The 13,898-nt window shown below is 38.5% G+C and overlaps 1 protein-coding gene across 4 annotated transcripts in view; it reads right to left on the bottom strand.

Moving 5' to 3' along the window:
* Window positions 1–3,637: 3,637 nt before the first annotated feature.
* The window catches only part of fbxo9 (F-box protein 9), a 29,418-nt gene continuing 19,157 nt past the window's right edge, over window positions 3,638–13,898 (bottom strand). For all 4 annotated transcript variants that reach the window (XM_016996723.2, XM_062982963.1, XM_008117908.3 and 1 more), the window contains 8 exons: window positions 13,691–13,821; window positions 12,885–12,999; window positions 10,892–11,010; window positions 8,818–8,908; window positions 7,913–8,008; window positions 7,550–7,643; window positions 5,699–5,853; window positions 3,638–4,750 (listed from right to left, as the gene is read on the bottom strand). In XM_016996723.2, coding sequence (XP_016852212.1) covers window positions 4,642–4,750; window positions 5,699–5,853; window positions 7,550–7,643; window positions 7,913–8,008; window positions 8,818–8,908; window positions 10,892–11,010; window positions 12,885–12,999; window positions 13,691–13,821 — 910 coding nt within the window. In that variant the 3' untranslated portion in view covers window positions 3,638–4,641. The remainder of the gene's footprint in view (window positions 4,751–5,698; window positions 5,854–7,549; window positions 7,644–7,912; window positions 8,009–8,817; window positions 8,909–10,891; window positions 11,011–12,884; window positions 13,000–13,690; window positions 13,822–13,898) is intronic.

Below are 13,898 nucleotides of genomic sequence, written 5' to 3'. Positions count from 1 at the left end.
GCTGAGCTGGGACTGGGAGGTATTGCTTTACAATAGCTCTGATCCTTCCTGGAGGGCTGTACCCAGAATGTGGGGCTGGGGGACTCCCGTTCAAAGCCTTAATCTGTGGGGCTCTTCAGGGTTCTGTTTCATTCCCCATGCTGTTTAACATATACATGAAACTGCTGGGAGAGATCATCAGTTTTGGAGTACAGTGCCACCTATATGCAAACGACACCCAACTCTACTACTCCTTTCCACTTAAAGCTAAGGAAGCTGTTCTGATCCTAAAGCAGTGCCTGCCATCAGTAATGGACTGGATGCGGGCAAACAAATTGAAACTTAATCCTGACAAAACAGAGGTACTCCTGGTCAGTCAGAAGGCAGACTAGGGAATAGGGATTCAGCCTGTGCTGGATGAGGTCACACTCCCCTGAAGACACAGATCCGCTGTTCGGGGGTCCTGCTGAACCTGGAAGCCCAGATGTTGGCAGTGGCCAGGAGGGCCTTTGCACAATTAAAACTTGTGTGTCAACTCCACCCATTCCTTGAGAAGCCAGATCTGGCCATGATGGTACATACTTTAGTTACATCCCGTCTGGATTACTGTAATGCCTCTGAAGAGTGCTCGGAAACTACAACTGGTTCAAAGAGCTGCAGCCAGGTTGCTCACTGGGGATGGATACAGGGAGCGAACAACCTCTGTGTTGCAGATAAAAGAGAGGTAAGGGATTCATAAAGCGTGGTGTAGTGGTTTGAACCTCAGATCATGGCTCTGAATGCACTGGGTGACTTTAAGTCAAGTCACACTTTCTCAACTTCAGATGAAGACAAAGGCAAGTTTCCTTTGAATAAATCTTGACTAGAAAACTCTGTGATTGGATTTCTATACAAACTCTTAAGAACTTTCCTCCTTCCCACACTGTTCAAATATGGTTTCTTCTCCATAACAAAGTTCTTCCATATTTTCTCCTTGTTGCGTCATTCAAAAAACCTTCACTATCCATTGTTTTCCGCTCTCCCCCCCTTTCATTTGCCCATAAGTCTGTCCTTTTGCCTTCCTTCCCTTTTCTCTAATATTGCATTCATTTCTCTTCTTGGCTCTGGTAGCTTAACTAATTCAATTCTGTTTCTTTTGTAAATTTCTCTGGCCTTTGTCATTTAGTCTAGTATATATATTATCTCTTTAAAGTGTAGAGATATGCTTTATAACATTTTCCTATTTGAATAGGATTACTTGGGTTTTTTTTTAGTTTCTCGGTGTATTCCTTTTGTTTTTCTAATACTTTCATTGGTATAGCTTTCCAAATATTCACATTTTAATCTTCAACTTTCAAGTCTGTTTTATATCACTTTTGTAGAATTTTGTTTGTACATCTTTTTATGAAATGGACAATGACATCTAGAGGTAGATTTCTTTGAATTGTAAATTTTGAATGAATTCTATACACTCGATCTAGTTCCTTTTCAAGGTCTTCTTCCTCTCGTCATGGAATTTGCCAAAATGTTGCTCATTCATTTACATATATCTTCATTTGTTTTTTTCTTTTATACCTCTAAATCTTTAATCCTCTTTCTCTCATTAATATAGATGAATCCATGAGGTGCTCGTTTTTTTATATAATTCTCCATAGTAATTTTCCAGCTGTTATTCTAATTGTTGTACTTGATGTGTCATCATTTTCATATCTGTATTCATCTGTGAAACTGATTATTTTATTCCATTTAGTTCTGTCTTTAGTTCATTTTTAATTTCTGCTCCAATCTGGATTACTTTGGTCTATTACAATTGCTTGGGTTTCTTCCAGATTTTTTTGATTTGAGTCTCCCATTTTAATTGGTATTTCTGTTTAGATTCTTCTCTTAATCAGTTTCCTTTTCTAACGTATTCATTCTTGATCCTTTCGTCAGTTGTTTAATGCAATGTGTTCCAACTTCCAAACCAGGCAATAGTCTATGGAATTCTGCTTGTGTGTTGCGAATTTTCAAACCACAATAACTGATTATGATATATAAGGTTTATGTCCAGCCATTATTTCGTTACTCTTTCAAATTATTCAATTGGTTGCTTGTAGTCCATCTTTTTATCTTAGTTATCTTCCTTTCCTTGTGCATCTATATTACTTTTGTATCCTCTATTTTATTGTTAATTTGCTTTACTTTGTAGTACAGTATAGGTGGTCTTATAAATGTTAATTAACTTGATTTCTTCACCTGGTGTCTCTAGCAACACAACTTTTCAAACATGCACTGCCCTCTTTATCCCTCCTGTCCATGACTGCAGGTACTGACAAAATGAAACAAGACTCTGGTATCAAGTAAGGAATATTTTCTTCCACATTTATAAAACATTGCTAGTCACAAAAAAATAATCACAAAAAGTTGACCACCACCAATATCAATTGGAGATAATTATATATTCAAATCAATCCATATTTTTCTTCTGCATTGCTTATGTTGCTGGTAGGCTTATCTTTGGAATGAACATTGAACATCATTAACGACCTCTCCACACGGGGCTAAAACAGACCCCTTCTGCATCTTTTGGTCAGGCCTGGACACTAGACAGGGATTGCTGCGCATAACACGCTTTCTCCACCACGAGGAGGAAAATGTGTTTTGGTTAGCTCCAATGGAGCTACCCACACTCTCCTTCCCTTTTCCCAATGCATCGTGTCCCGTCCCCACCGTATGATGGGGGAAGGAGGGAGGGCGCCACAAGCCACAATGGGCACCATCCTTTTTGCCACGACCGCAAGAAAAATGGCACAGCCCAAAGAGGCCCCAAATCTCCTACCTCAAAGGGCTTCTGTACACTGTTTCTTGTTCGTTTGATTTCTTTTCTGGAAGTTTGCTTTGTTTGTAGCTTTATTGCCAAGGCTTTCTACCTTGTTGCAGTTTAAACACAATGTGTGCTTTTCACACAGAAATCATTGCCAGATACAGTGCATTGCAGAAGTATTCACACATACACCCATACACCCTTGACTTTTCTACCTTTTGTGTTGTAACCTAGAACTGAAATTGATTTAATTGGCGTTGTATTTGATATATGTAAGATATTGAATACTGTGAAAGTGCATACTTGTACTCAAGTTTGGTTACACAAGTGTCCCCCCTTTGACTGAGACATGCCCAAGGATGCTCTGGTGATACCTGGATGTCAAATGAGCAGTTAAACAGAGTTCACCTGTGTGCACGTCCAAAACGATTTATTTCTGAAGTCGTAAATTTTTGTTATCACTGACAGTGGTGGGATACTTGTTTCTTCATTCTCATGCAGAACTGAAAAGGCCTTTCACTTTTCCAACAAGGTACATAAACCTGTTACTGATGATGTATATACATCTTTTTTTTTTTACCAATTGGTACATTTATAGCAGACGCCCTCTTCTTATATGTATTTTTTGTACTTCATACATCTATGTATGCCTCCAGATGCCATATTGACCTATGAACTGACCTTGATCTCTGCCCTTATTGAAATATTGTGTGGTATCCCACCTCTTAGTTAACTTTTGAACGCTGTACATTTGCAAAGCCATGGCCATCTCATAGCCTGAGTGAGTTCAACAGTGTTGCCATATCATGTTTAGAAATTGAATCCCAGCAAGAAGAGTTGGAGTGGAGGGCTAGATATTCAACAAAAGAGTGAATAAACATTTTGAAATTTTAGTTTTATGACTGAAAGTACATTTTTAAAGCGCCATACAGCAGTTGCATCCAACTCCCAAGGTACATACATAGGAGAAGCAGCACACAGTACCTGAACATCTGTAGAGTCCCAAAAAAAACAAAATGTGTTTAATATGATAAAACACCCGAGGGATGTGCAATATTTCTTAGCAGTTAGATGAAGAGTTAAAAAAAAGACAAACATACTGAAATACAGCCCTATTCTTGTTGCATAACAGAATTCAAACAATACACATTGATGTTCAGGACTCTTGCTTTCTCTTCACAAGGCCTTTCAAGATGAGATGGTTAGCCAGTTATCCAGTATGATTCCTGACCCTTCCTCTAATCCTTACAGTGTACAGTCTATTGGTTTAACATCTGGGATGGTATGCAATAATGTAATTTCAAAGCAAATGCTTATCTCCCAACTTGGCTTAGCTTAATTTTTTAAAAGGCTGCAATGTATACTGAAGTCAAAGCCTTTCCCTGAAAGGCAACCCAAATTTCAACGTAAGTGTTTATATTATGCATAGGTGAGTCACGCACAGATGCAGGATAATTTCTTCACATTTTGAGCTTCCCCCCGAAGCACACACACACCACATCTTATGTACACCAATAGGTTTATAACAATACCTGAACTTAAGGTGCATAGGCAGATGAAGCCTTACGCCAGACAGAGAACAGTTTATAAATTTGCTAATAAAATGACATGGCCAAAAAAATGCCTTTTAAGGTTATCAAAGTTATTTTTCACAACATAAACAAGTGTAAAATAACATGTAAATCTGACTTCAAAACCAACAAAATAACCCTGCCACCCTAGATTAAATGTGTATTTCCAGTATCTGTTCTTCCAAAACAATTTCCAGATTTTAAAATAAAATTCATATATATATATATATAAAATATGCACGCGCACACACACATTTATAACTTAAGTGTTGTTTGCTGTAATTTCTTCATGCAAGAGATGTGACCTTCTTAAAGAGGCCGTTCTGAAAATGCAGTAAAGCTCTTCACTCGTGCAAAGAACAAGGGGGTGTACATCTTGTCAATGTCAAAAGAAGAGACAGCTGTCTCACCAGTAGACCTAAAACAGACATTTAAAACGTGAATTAGACCTGACTATTATCTTGCCTAAAGAGCAAGGACTGTCTTAAATTATATACTGGTACCATTGCTTCCTAACTTGAGGTTCAGCAATAATAGTGGCCAGAAGTGAAATTTTGCATTAAACTCCCTTGCTGGGTGTGATAGAGAATACAACATTTCTATAATTTCTATTATTTTAAATTCTTCTAGAATTCAGTGATTTTTTTCTTTTGAGTTAGACTGCATCTATAAGCTTGTGAATTTCCCATGTTTTATTTTGTAGCCAAAATTTTATTTAATTTCACTTTTTTTAAATTTAGAATTCCTTTTACAAATTAAATTTTAAAATGTGGAATCATTAATTAGTCTTATAGGCTCAGAAACCATATGAATTAGGTAAGAGTAGGCTTCCGGTGGCTCAAGCGCTGAGCTGCTGAACTTGCAGACCGAAATGTCCCAGGTTCAAACCCGGGGAGAGGAGTGAGCGCCCCCTGTTAGCTCCAGCTTCTGCCAACCTAGCAGTTCAAAAACATGCAAATGTGAGTAGATCAATAGGTACCGCTCCTGCGGGAAGGTAACGGCGTTCCATGCAGTCATGCCGGCCACATGACTTTGGAGGTGTATCTACGAACAACGCCGGCTCTTTGGCTTAGAAATGGAGATGAGCACCAACTCCCAGAGTCGGACATGACTGGACTTAACGTCAGGGGAAGCCTTTACCTTTACCAGGTGCTTTATAGAATATAGCATATTCCAAATGATTTTTCATATAACCTCAGGTGATTCAAGAAAGCAACTAAAACCATCCATTTAGTTTGTCTTCTAATATACTTCATCCAGAAACACGCTGGATTTTGACAGGAAACTATTAAGTCAAAAGACTTAAAGCAGGTTATTGCCCCACTCAAATACTAGTCTTTGGGGTTTTTTCCCTATTGAAACTTACTTGTAGGTAACGTGACAAGAGTGATGAATCCAAACAAGTTTGTTGAATTTCTGGCGGCCACTAGAACACAGCTGTAGCCCTACATGAAAACTGTGATCCGTTTCTTGCACAGGGACACGACAGAAATATCTGAATTTATGGTAGTCAACTGGTTTCTAGATAATAAACAGAAACAAGATGGGAATACGCACAGTGGAAGAACATATGCATTAAAACAATGGTTCCCAACGAGGTATTTTGGATTTCAGCTCCCACAGTTCCTAATAGCTGGTAAGATGGCTGGAATTTCTGGGAGCTGAAGTCCAAAAACACCTGGAGGCCCAAAGGTTTGGAACCACTGCATTAGAGTTTACAATTAATTATGTTGCCTGTATATTTCCATTCATACAAAATATTCAAGTTTGATTCAGATGCAGCCATGCTGAGAGTACATCAACTGCAAGAAAGTAACAACCAACACTTTGTACTGTGCTTGGAAATCAATTCGCAGCCAGTGGAATGGTTTTAATATTGGTATGATATGGTCCCTCCAAAATGGACCAGTGACCAATCTGTTTGCCATGTTTGAACTAGTTGAAGTTACTGAACTTTGTAGCCAAATGTACACTGCTTTGCAGACGTCCAGCATATGAACAGCCATATCATACACCTCTAGGAAGGGACACAGCTATTGTGACAGCCAAAGCTGATAATAGGCACTCCTGGCCATTGCATCTATCTAGGCCAGTGGTTCTCAACCTGTGGGTTCCCCAGATGTTTTGGCCTTCATCGCCCTGAAATCCTGGGGACCCACAGGTTGAGAACTAATCTAGGCTGTCATTTGGAGCAATGGATCCAGACGTACCTCAGGTCTTTCTGCAGGACTATATTCACCTATAATGAATGTGTGTCCATTTGTGAGAGCCTTTAAGTCAAAGACTATAAAACCTCACAAACCTAGCAGAGGAAACATTGATTTGATTTTGAAATGCACAAATTTGTTTAGATTAGTCAATGCGATGTAATGGCTAGAGCCTGTGGGTGGGAAATCTTTTAGAAATTGCTTCTGAAGAAGACAGAAGAAGGGTGACCTTCTATTATCTTCCACTCCTCATATTCAATATCCCCTCAATCCTTTCGCCTCTTATCCAATCATTTCTTGACCATTTTCTGCTAATCCCAACTCTACTCCACTCCTTGCTCAACAAGATCTGCAAAGTGTGGCCTACACACAATGCTCCCCCCAACCTCAAGTGATAAAAAGCCCCTCACATTTCTAAAGAAAGATGGGGTGTTTTGGGTGGTGGGAAAAATGGCAAAGGTAGATTGTACTTAAATGGTAAACCATTTCCTCAGGGGCTTCTAAGTGTGCAATGTTGGCATTTTGGGAATAATGTTTTTTCTGGGTTGGGGTGATGGTCCACAAAATCCCCAAGAATGGCCTTCAGAGGTTGTTCACCCCTGCACCGGAAGGATGGGACAATTTGTTTATTTACCGTACTTAGTAAAAAATAACACATTCCTTCCCCAAGACCCACATCCCTGGTCCAAAGCACTGGCAAACCAAAATACCAAAATTAAGCTCCATAATCCAGAGGTACATACAGAAATCTGCATTTGTTCATCCCATGCATATATAGTAGATTTTCCTTCATGCATATCCTATCAAAAGAGTTTTTAAACATTTTGTCCCTTTCCATATTTAAGATGTAGAATATCAGATGGCCATGTTCTTTTCAAAAAATAGCAGATCCCCCCCACACCTCAGAGCAACTGAATGACAAAATAACATCCTAGCTTCAAACATGCATGCAAGTATGTATGTTATTCTGAGATAAATTAATGAATGCATGCATTTTTTTTCATATATACCTCTTCTTTCTTCTTTGTGATTACAGCAAATACTTTGGTTTGATTGTCTGTATCCTGGGAAAGGCGATAATGGCCAAGAAGGATTGCATCAGTTCTAAGGTTCAGAAAGAAAAAAAAGACTGTTAAAATATATCTAAGAATGGAAAGCATTTAAAAGATAGTGTTTTCCTTTCATTAGTGGCAATTTGGGTTTTAAACTTAAACTACCTAATTTCTATTTTTGTTTATTCGTATTCTGACAGCCGAAAATTCCAAATCTACCTTTGCAAGCACCTAAGTTTAAAAATCCCAATTAAAACAGATAGGTACAAACCTTTTATATACCTGGAAAATAAAATTACTTGACACAGAAACAGAACATACCTTGTGTTTTTAGTTCGTAAACGAGGAACAATAGACTGGGGCTCTTCCGGAGTTGTTAGCATCATCACTTGGCCATCTGGGAAGAATCTCAGGTACCTAACAAATTAAATAAATAAGAGGTTCCTGGCAAGAATGTCATACTAGTTTTTAAAAATATGCCAAACCCAAACTCTCAGGACAAAACAGAACCCTGAATAAAATTTCTAAACATATTGTTTACATTTTTCTTACTTAAAAATGGATTGTAACATACAAATTATCACAGCAGGAATCTGAAAGGTGCCATTTAATATGTTTTTGTATGAACAACAGAGTTGATTTGATTTCTATTTCAATCAGTTTCTCAGGCAACAGGGCTGTTCTCAAAGACGTCCACTTTCAAGGAGCATCTTATAGGCATCCCAGCAGGATCTGGGTCAAGAAGATCACTCTGAATTGTCCCTGACACTACACAGTAGCAACACATGTGCTTTGTAGGCAGAAGGCCTCATATTCAACCCCTAGGTAGAAATGGGACAGTCCTGACTTGAAACCCTAGAGAACTATTGATGGACAACATAGAAAATGCTAAGTTAGACAGATCAGTGTTCCGACAGTATAAGTTCCTTAAAATGTTCCTATGTTCTCCACCAAGAGCAGCAAAACCTAGATTAGCAGAACTTCACAAACTACAATAATTCAAGTATATTACCAGGAAGATTCAGTATAACTATATCATCAAGCTGCATTAACCCCAAACATTATGAGCAACCATGCTGAACTACTTGCATGCAAGTATCCTGTTGAATTCAGGTTCTTTAGACACACCTGTGTCTCCAAAGCACCGAGATTTTATGAGAACAGGAATTATGTTTGCAAGGAACATAAGAGAAATAATTAACTCACTCATTTTACAAAGCTTGTACCTGTAATAATCCACCTGGTGCCATGCCCTATAGAAACCATCAAGAGACTGTTCTCCTTGGCGTATGTAGGTTGTCTTGCTGATATAGACACCTGTAAAATTTGGAGCAGAATGCATACAGTCCATAAACAGGTGAACTATGACTTAGTTGTTAATATTTAACACATAACAATGTGTTTGCTTATATCATCAGATTCCCCCCCCCCTTTTTTTTTAACAACCTGCAGTGTTTCTGCTACTGCAGTAAAACAATAATCTTCAGTCTTTCCTCTAATATTAATTTACATGATACAGCCCTAACCATTGTAATGACAAGTAGGGTCAAATTCATTAACTGCAACTCAATATTATAGGAAAATACATAAGAGCACAGCTCTAAGGGATTTAGAGGACTCCTTCCCTGAGTAAAAAATGCATGCTTTAAAGAGAGAGGCTCTGTCCCATTTGAAATTATTAGAACAATCTAATCTTAACAAATGTGGAAGACCTGATCAATACAGTCGAAGTGGTTGGATCCTTCGGGGCAAGTGACCATGTGCTCCTACAGTTTGCCATACAAAGGAAGGCTGAAACTAAGACAAGTTAAACACACATTCTGGACTTTAAGAGAGCTGACTTCCAAAAAATGAAGGAAATTCTGAGCGGCATTCCATGGACGCCAATATTAAAAGACAAGCGAGTTAAGGATGGATGGGAGTTTTTTTAAAAGTGAAATACTCAAGGCGCAAATGCAAACAGTGCCAACAAAGAAAAAAAACAAGACAAGTGTGAAGAAGCCAGAATGGATGTCCAAAGAACTTCTAACCGGGCTAAGACTCAAGAGACATGCACAAGAAGTGGAAAAGGGGAGAAATCACCAAAGAAGAATTCAAACGTATAGCCAACTCCTATAGGGAAAAGGTTCGTAAGGCTAAAGCGCAATATGAGCTCGGGCTTGCCAGGGACATTAAAAACAACAAAAAAGGCTTTTTTGCTTACTTTGGTAGAAAAAGGAAGGACAAGGAGGCAATAGGGCGTGATGGTGACAAGGGACAGGGAAAAGGCAGAACTACTTAATGCCTTCTTTGCCTCGGTCTTCTCACAAAAAGAAAGCCGTCTTCAACCTCAGCAACATGGAATGGACGAAGAATTAGGGGAAATCCAACCCCAAATAGGGAAACAAGTTGTCCAGGAACACCTGGTTGCTCTAAATGAATTCAAGTCCCCAGGGCCAGATCAACTACATCCAAGAGTATTGAATATTGAAGGAACTAGCGGAAGTTATTTCAGAACCACTGGCAATCATCTTTGAGAGTTCTTGGAGAATGGGAGAAGTCCCAGCAGATTGGAGGAGGGTGAATGTTGTAGTTGAGTCTGCTGGCAATATAACAAACGGTAGGAGTACTAGTAGGAGGAAAAGGGTTAATCATGAGCAGGTGTCAGATGAAGAACAGCAAAGGAAACGGATCCGGGATATACTTATGGCACCTTCTGATGAAGACATGTTTGAAGGGCTTTCAAGTGGCAAGGAGTCAATGAGTGAGAAAGGAGATGGGCTGGATGTGAATAGAGGTACTAAGAGGGTTACTCGGGAGCAGGAATCAGATGAGGAATGGGAGAGGAAGAAGCTCCGGGATATACTTACTGCTCCCACAGAGGATGAGTGGTTTTTGGGTTTCTCTGGGGATGATGGGTCCGGGAGTGATGAGAATGAGGAGGGCACATTGAACTGGACTAAGGTACAAGAAATAAGGGATTTGTGTGCAGAGCCAACTTCTAGTGATACATTTGTCGGGTTTTCAGGACAGGGGGATTGGCAAACTGGTGATACATCTGGGTCATGGGAAAACCTAAGTCTTGATAGGAGCTGGAGGAGTGGTAACCAGGGTTCACGTGTGACGACAGGAACAGCTGTGGGGGATGACGATGGGGTGGAGGCCAGTAGTCCAACCCCTCCACAGATTCACAGAAATCCAACAACAAAGAGAAATAGTGAATCATCCTGCTGATTTAACATGAAGCATAAATGTTATTCCAAGTATCAAAATTATGGATTTTTTTTAACGAAGAGTTCAACTTTCCTTTATCTTGCTTACCATCAAATCGAACTCTGGGTCTCTTCAGAAACATGTCCCTCCACGAAGTATAAGGAACCACTTTGTTACAGGTCCTGCCCCAAACTTTCAAACAAGCCTGACGCCAGATTTCTGGATCCCTGAAAACAGGGTAGCACATGAATAAAACTTAGATGGGAAGGGCTATTCATGAATTATATCTTTATTTTGTACTCTGCATGTGTAAATCCAGCCTCAGAATATCATTACTTTGGTAATTGAAGGGTCTTTAAGATTATCCATTGTGATACAGTTAGACCATGTATGCAAGTGCAGAAATGCCATAGCCCTTATCACACATTCAATCTATGACTGGCCTGACAGTAAACAAACTGCCCTTTATTTGCTATGGACATTACTAAATACTCCATGAAGCCTAGGTGGTGTTATCAAGAACTGAAGTGAAGATGGCTCTTTGTCTCCAGAGCCTACATGGCTAAAGAAAGCAGGAATCACTCCCCTTCCTCTCCCACACACACACAGATATAGTCTTTCTTAAATAACAACAAAAACAACATCCTGACCAAGTGTCAGCCTGTGATTCCAATATCATCTTTTTCCACTTCCTGTGTAAGAGTTTTAACAACTTTGCCTAATGACGAAGCCTGTGGAGCTTTCAAAGTTTGCATGTATGTTATGCATTTTGGTTGACCCAATAAATGTATCTTTGGCATGTTCTATTTTGCTATATGGACAACACGGAAATCACTGAAATATTATCCTAAAGTCTTACAGTGTTCAGGGGGAAAAAGCAGCAGTGTACCAAACCTCCTTTTGCTGGCAAACTCTTATAATTGCAAATACATCTAAACAGGGACAAAGGTCATTGCCTAAAACTGCCTATAACTTTACTTTGTTGGTAGGAGGAACCAGGAAGTTGACTCTGATTAATGTTTAAAGAAATTGACTTTTTGTTCCTCATAATTTCCAGAAGAGTAGCCAGACAGCATTGCTAGTTAAGTCCAGAACCAATAGTCCTGTGGCATCTGAGACATTAGGGAAAATTCTCATTCTCAGAACCCACTGATCTACAAAATAATAACACTTCACTCTAATTTGGCAAATATAAATGCAGATGGCGGTGGTAACCACCATGGTCGAAGGGAAAAGAAATGTAAAAACTGTATCATATAATCATTACAATCATTTTTATACCTCAATGTCTCTTGCTTTATTACTGACAATCCATCTGAAAGTTTGCAAATTAGAATAACACTTCACATGTCACTACATTCTAGTACACAAAGGCTTGTATCATGTTAACCTTTACAGTGCAAAAAATAACCTTTATTATTGTTTATGGATTTTTAAAAATTAGTTGCTATTTGCTTCATTTCCACATATTTCAAAAGTCTATGACTACTGGTTGACACTAATTTCAGAATGAAAGGAAAAATATTTAGATCATTGTACGCATTGAACAATGTAAAAAAACTTTAAAATTACAGTAATTTGTAATATTTGAAAAATCTACAAAACAAAAGCATTGGGGGGTAATTGGCATAAGTCATTCCATATGATTATGGAAGCTAAGCAGGGTAAACTTGGATGGGAGAAAGCCAATGAATACCAGGTGCTGTAGGCTGTTTTACAGGAAGGGACATAACCACCTCTGAGTATTCCTTGATTAGAAGACTCAATGAAATTTATGGGGTTGTCTTATGAAAACAGGCAACTTGAAGGGTTGTCTTATGAAAACAGGCAACTTGAAGGTATTAAAATTCCCAGAATCCCCCAATCTAGACAGTCCAATGACAATTTACCATGGAGGACTGTGGCAGTTGTAATCCAAAAAAGTGGCATTTCAGTGTCTGCTTTATTGTTGCTCGTGTTGTTTCCCTAATGGAATTCATGCTTTAAAAATCCTTAATGATTTGATCAGTAAACTGACGAAGACTTTTCTGCATAATCCAATATCCATTCCAATCTAATGTACAACATACACAGCTGTTTCCTACATGAGTATAATTCATACCTGGCACAAATGTAGAAACCTCTGCAAACCAATGATAACTGTTCCAAAGACCGCAGATCCAGATCACTAGAAACCACCCATCGAAAAATATACATCAATAGCTCCATAGGCAACACTATGAAAAAAAATAAACAGTGAATCTTAACTATGCATTATATTCTAAGACTATTTGCAGTTTGCTTGTAAAATAGGAAGTTCTTTTGGATTTGGATATAATTCTCTCAACAAGTTGATTTACTACTGTACTTTATTTTAATTAACAAAGCAGGTCTTTTAGACCTCTTTTTAATGCAATTTTATTTATCATGCTGTGTTTGGCCATAAACCATTATGTTCCTAAAGACAGTAGATGTGAAGCATGCAGCAACAAAAGATGATCACTTTAGGACCATGAACCATGTGCAGTGTAACAATTATTGTGAACTAACATTGAGAAAACCCTCATTTCTCCTGGCCTGTATTTACTTAGCTGAAGAAGCCCATAAAATTACATGTAAAAGCACAAAACGATAGGATTAAAAATGAACTATAAGCCAATATTTCTCTGAACAACCCTATTTTTTCTTATATTTTCAAAGCAAAGCAATTGTAACCATGGCCATCATGTATTTTTAAAAAGCATACCCTGCTTTTCTGACAAAACAATGATTAAGATAACATTGATGGATATCTACCAATTTTCTGCCCAAGTATTTGCATATGCCCCGCAAGGCATTTATTTTGTTTAAAAATATAATGTAACACTTCCATGACATGATTCCTAGTATCAAAACATGTATAATATTGTTACTATGAAATAATCTTGCCTGAAATATGAGTCTGATTCACATCCAGCTCAGGCTGACAGAGTTTGATAGATGATTCCTGAAAAGTCAGCTGCTGCTGAAAATAGGATAGTAGGTCAGCCATTTTGAAGTCTTCCTCATTATCTTCAAGGCTAAAAAAGGAGGCATAGCGGGACAACAAAATATTACAAAACAAAACCTTGAAATCACATTTCAGCACAATCACATC

Source organism: Anolis carolinensis, chromosome 1 (genome assembly GCF_035594765.1).
Source record: "Anolis carolinensis isolate JA03-04 chromosome 1, rAnoCar3.1.pri, whole genome shotgun sequence".
Taxonomy (NCBI): Eukaryota; Metazoa; Chordata; class Lepidosauria; order Squamata; family Dactyloidae; genus Anolis; species Anolis carolinensis.
Note: the sequence above shows the minus strand (reverse complement) of the source record. Positions and strands in the feature narration are given on the sequence as shown.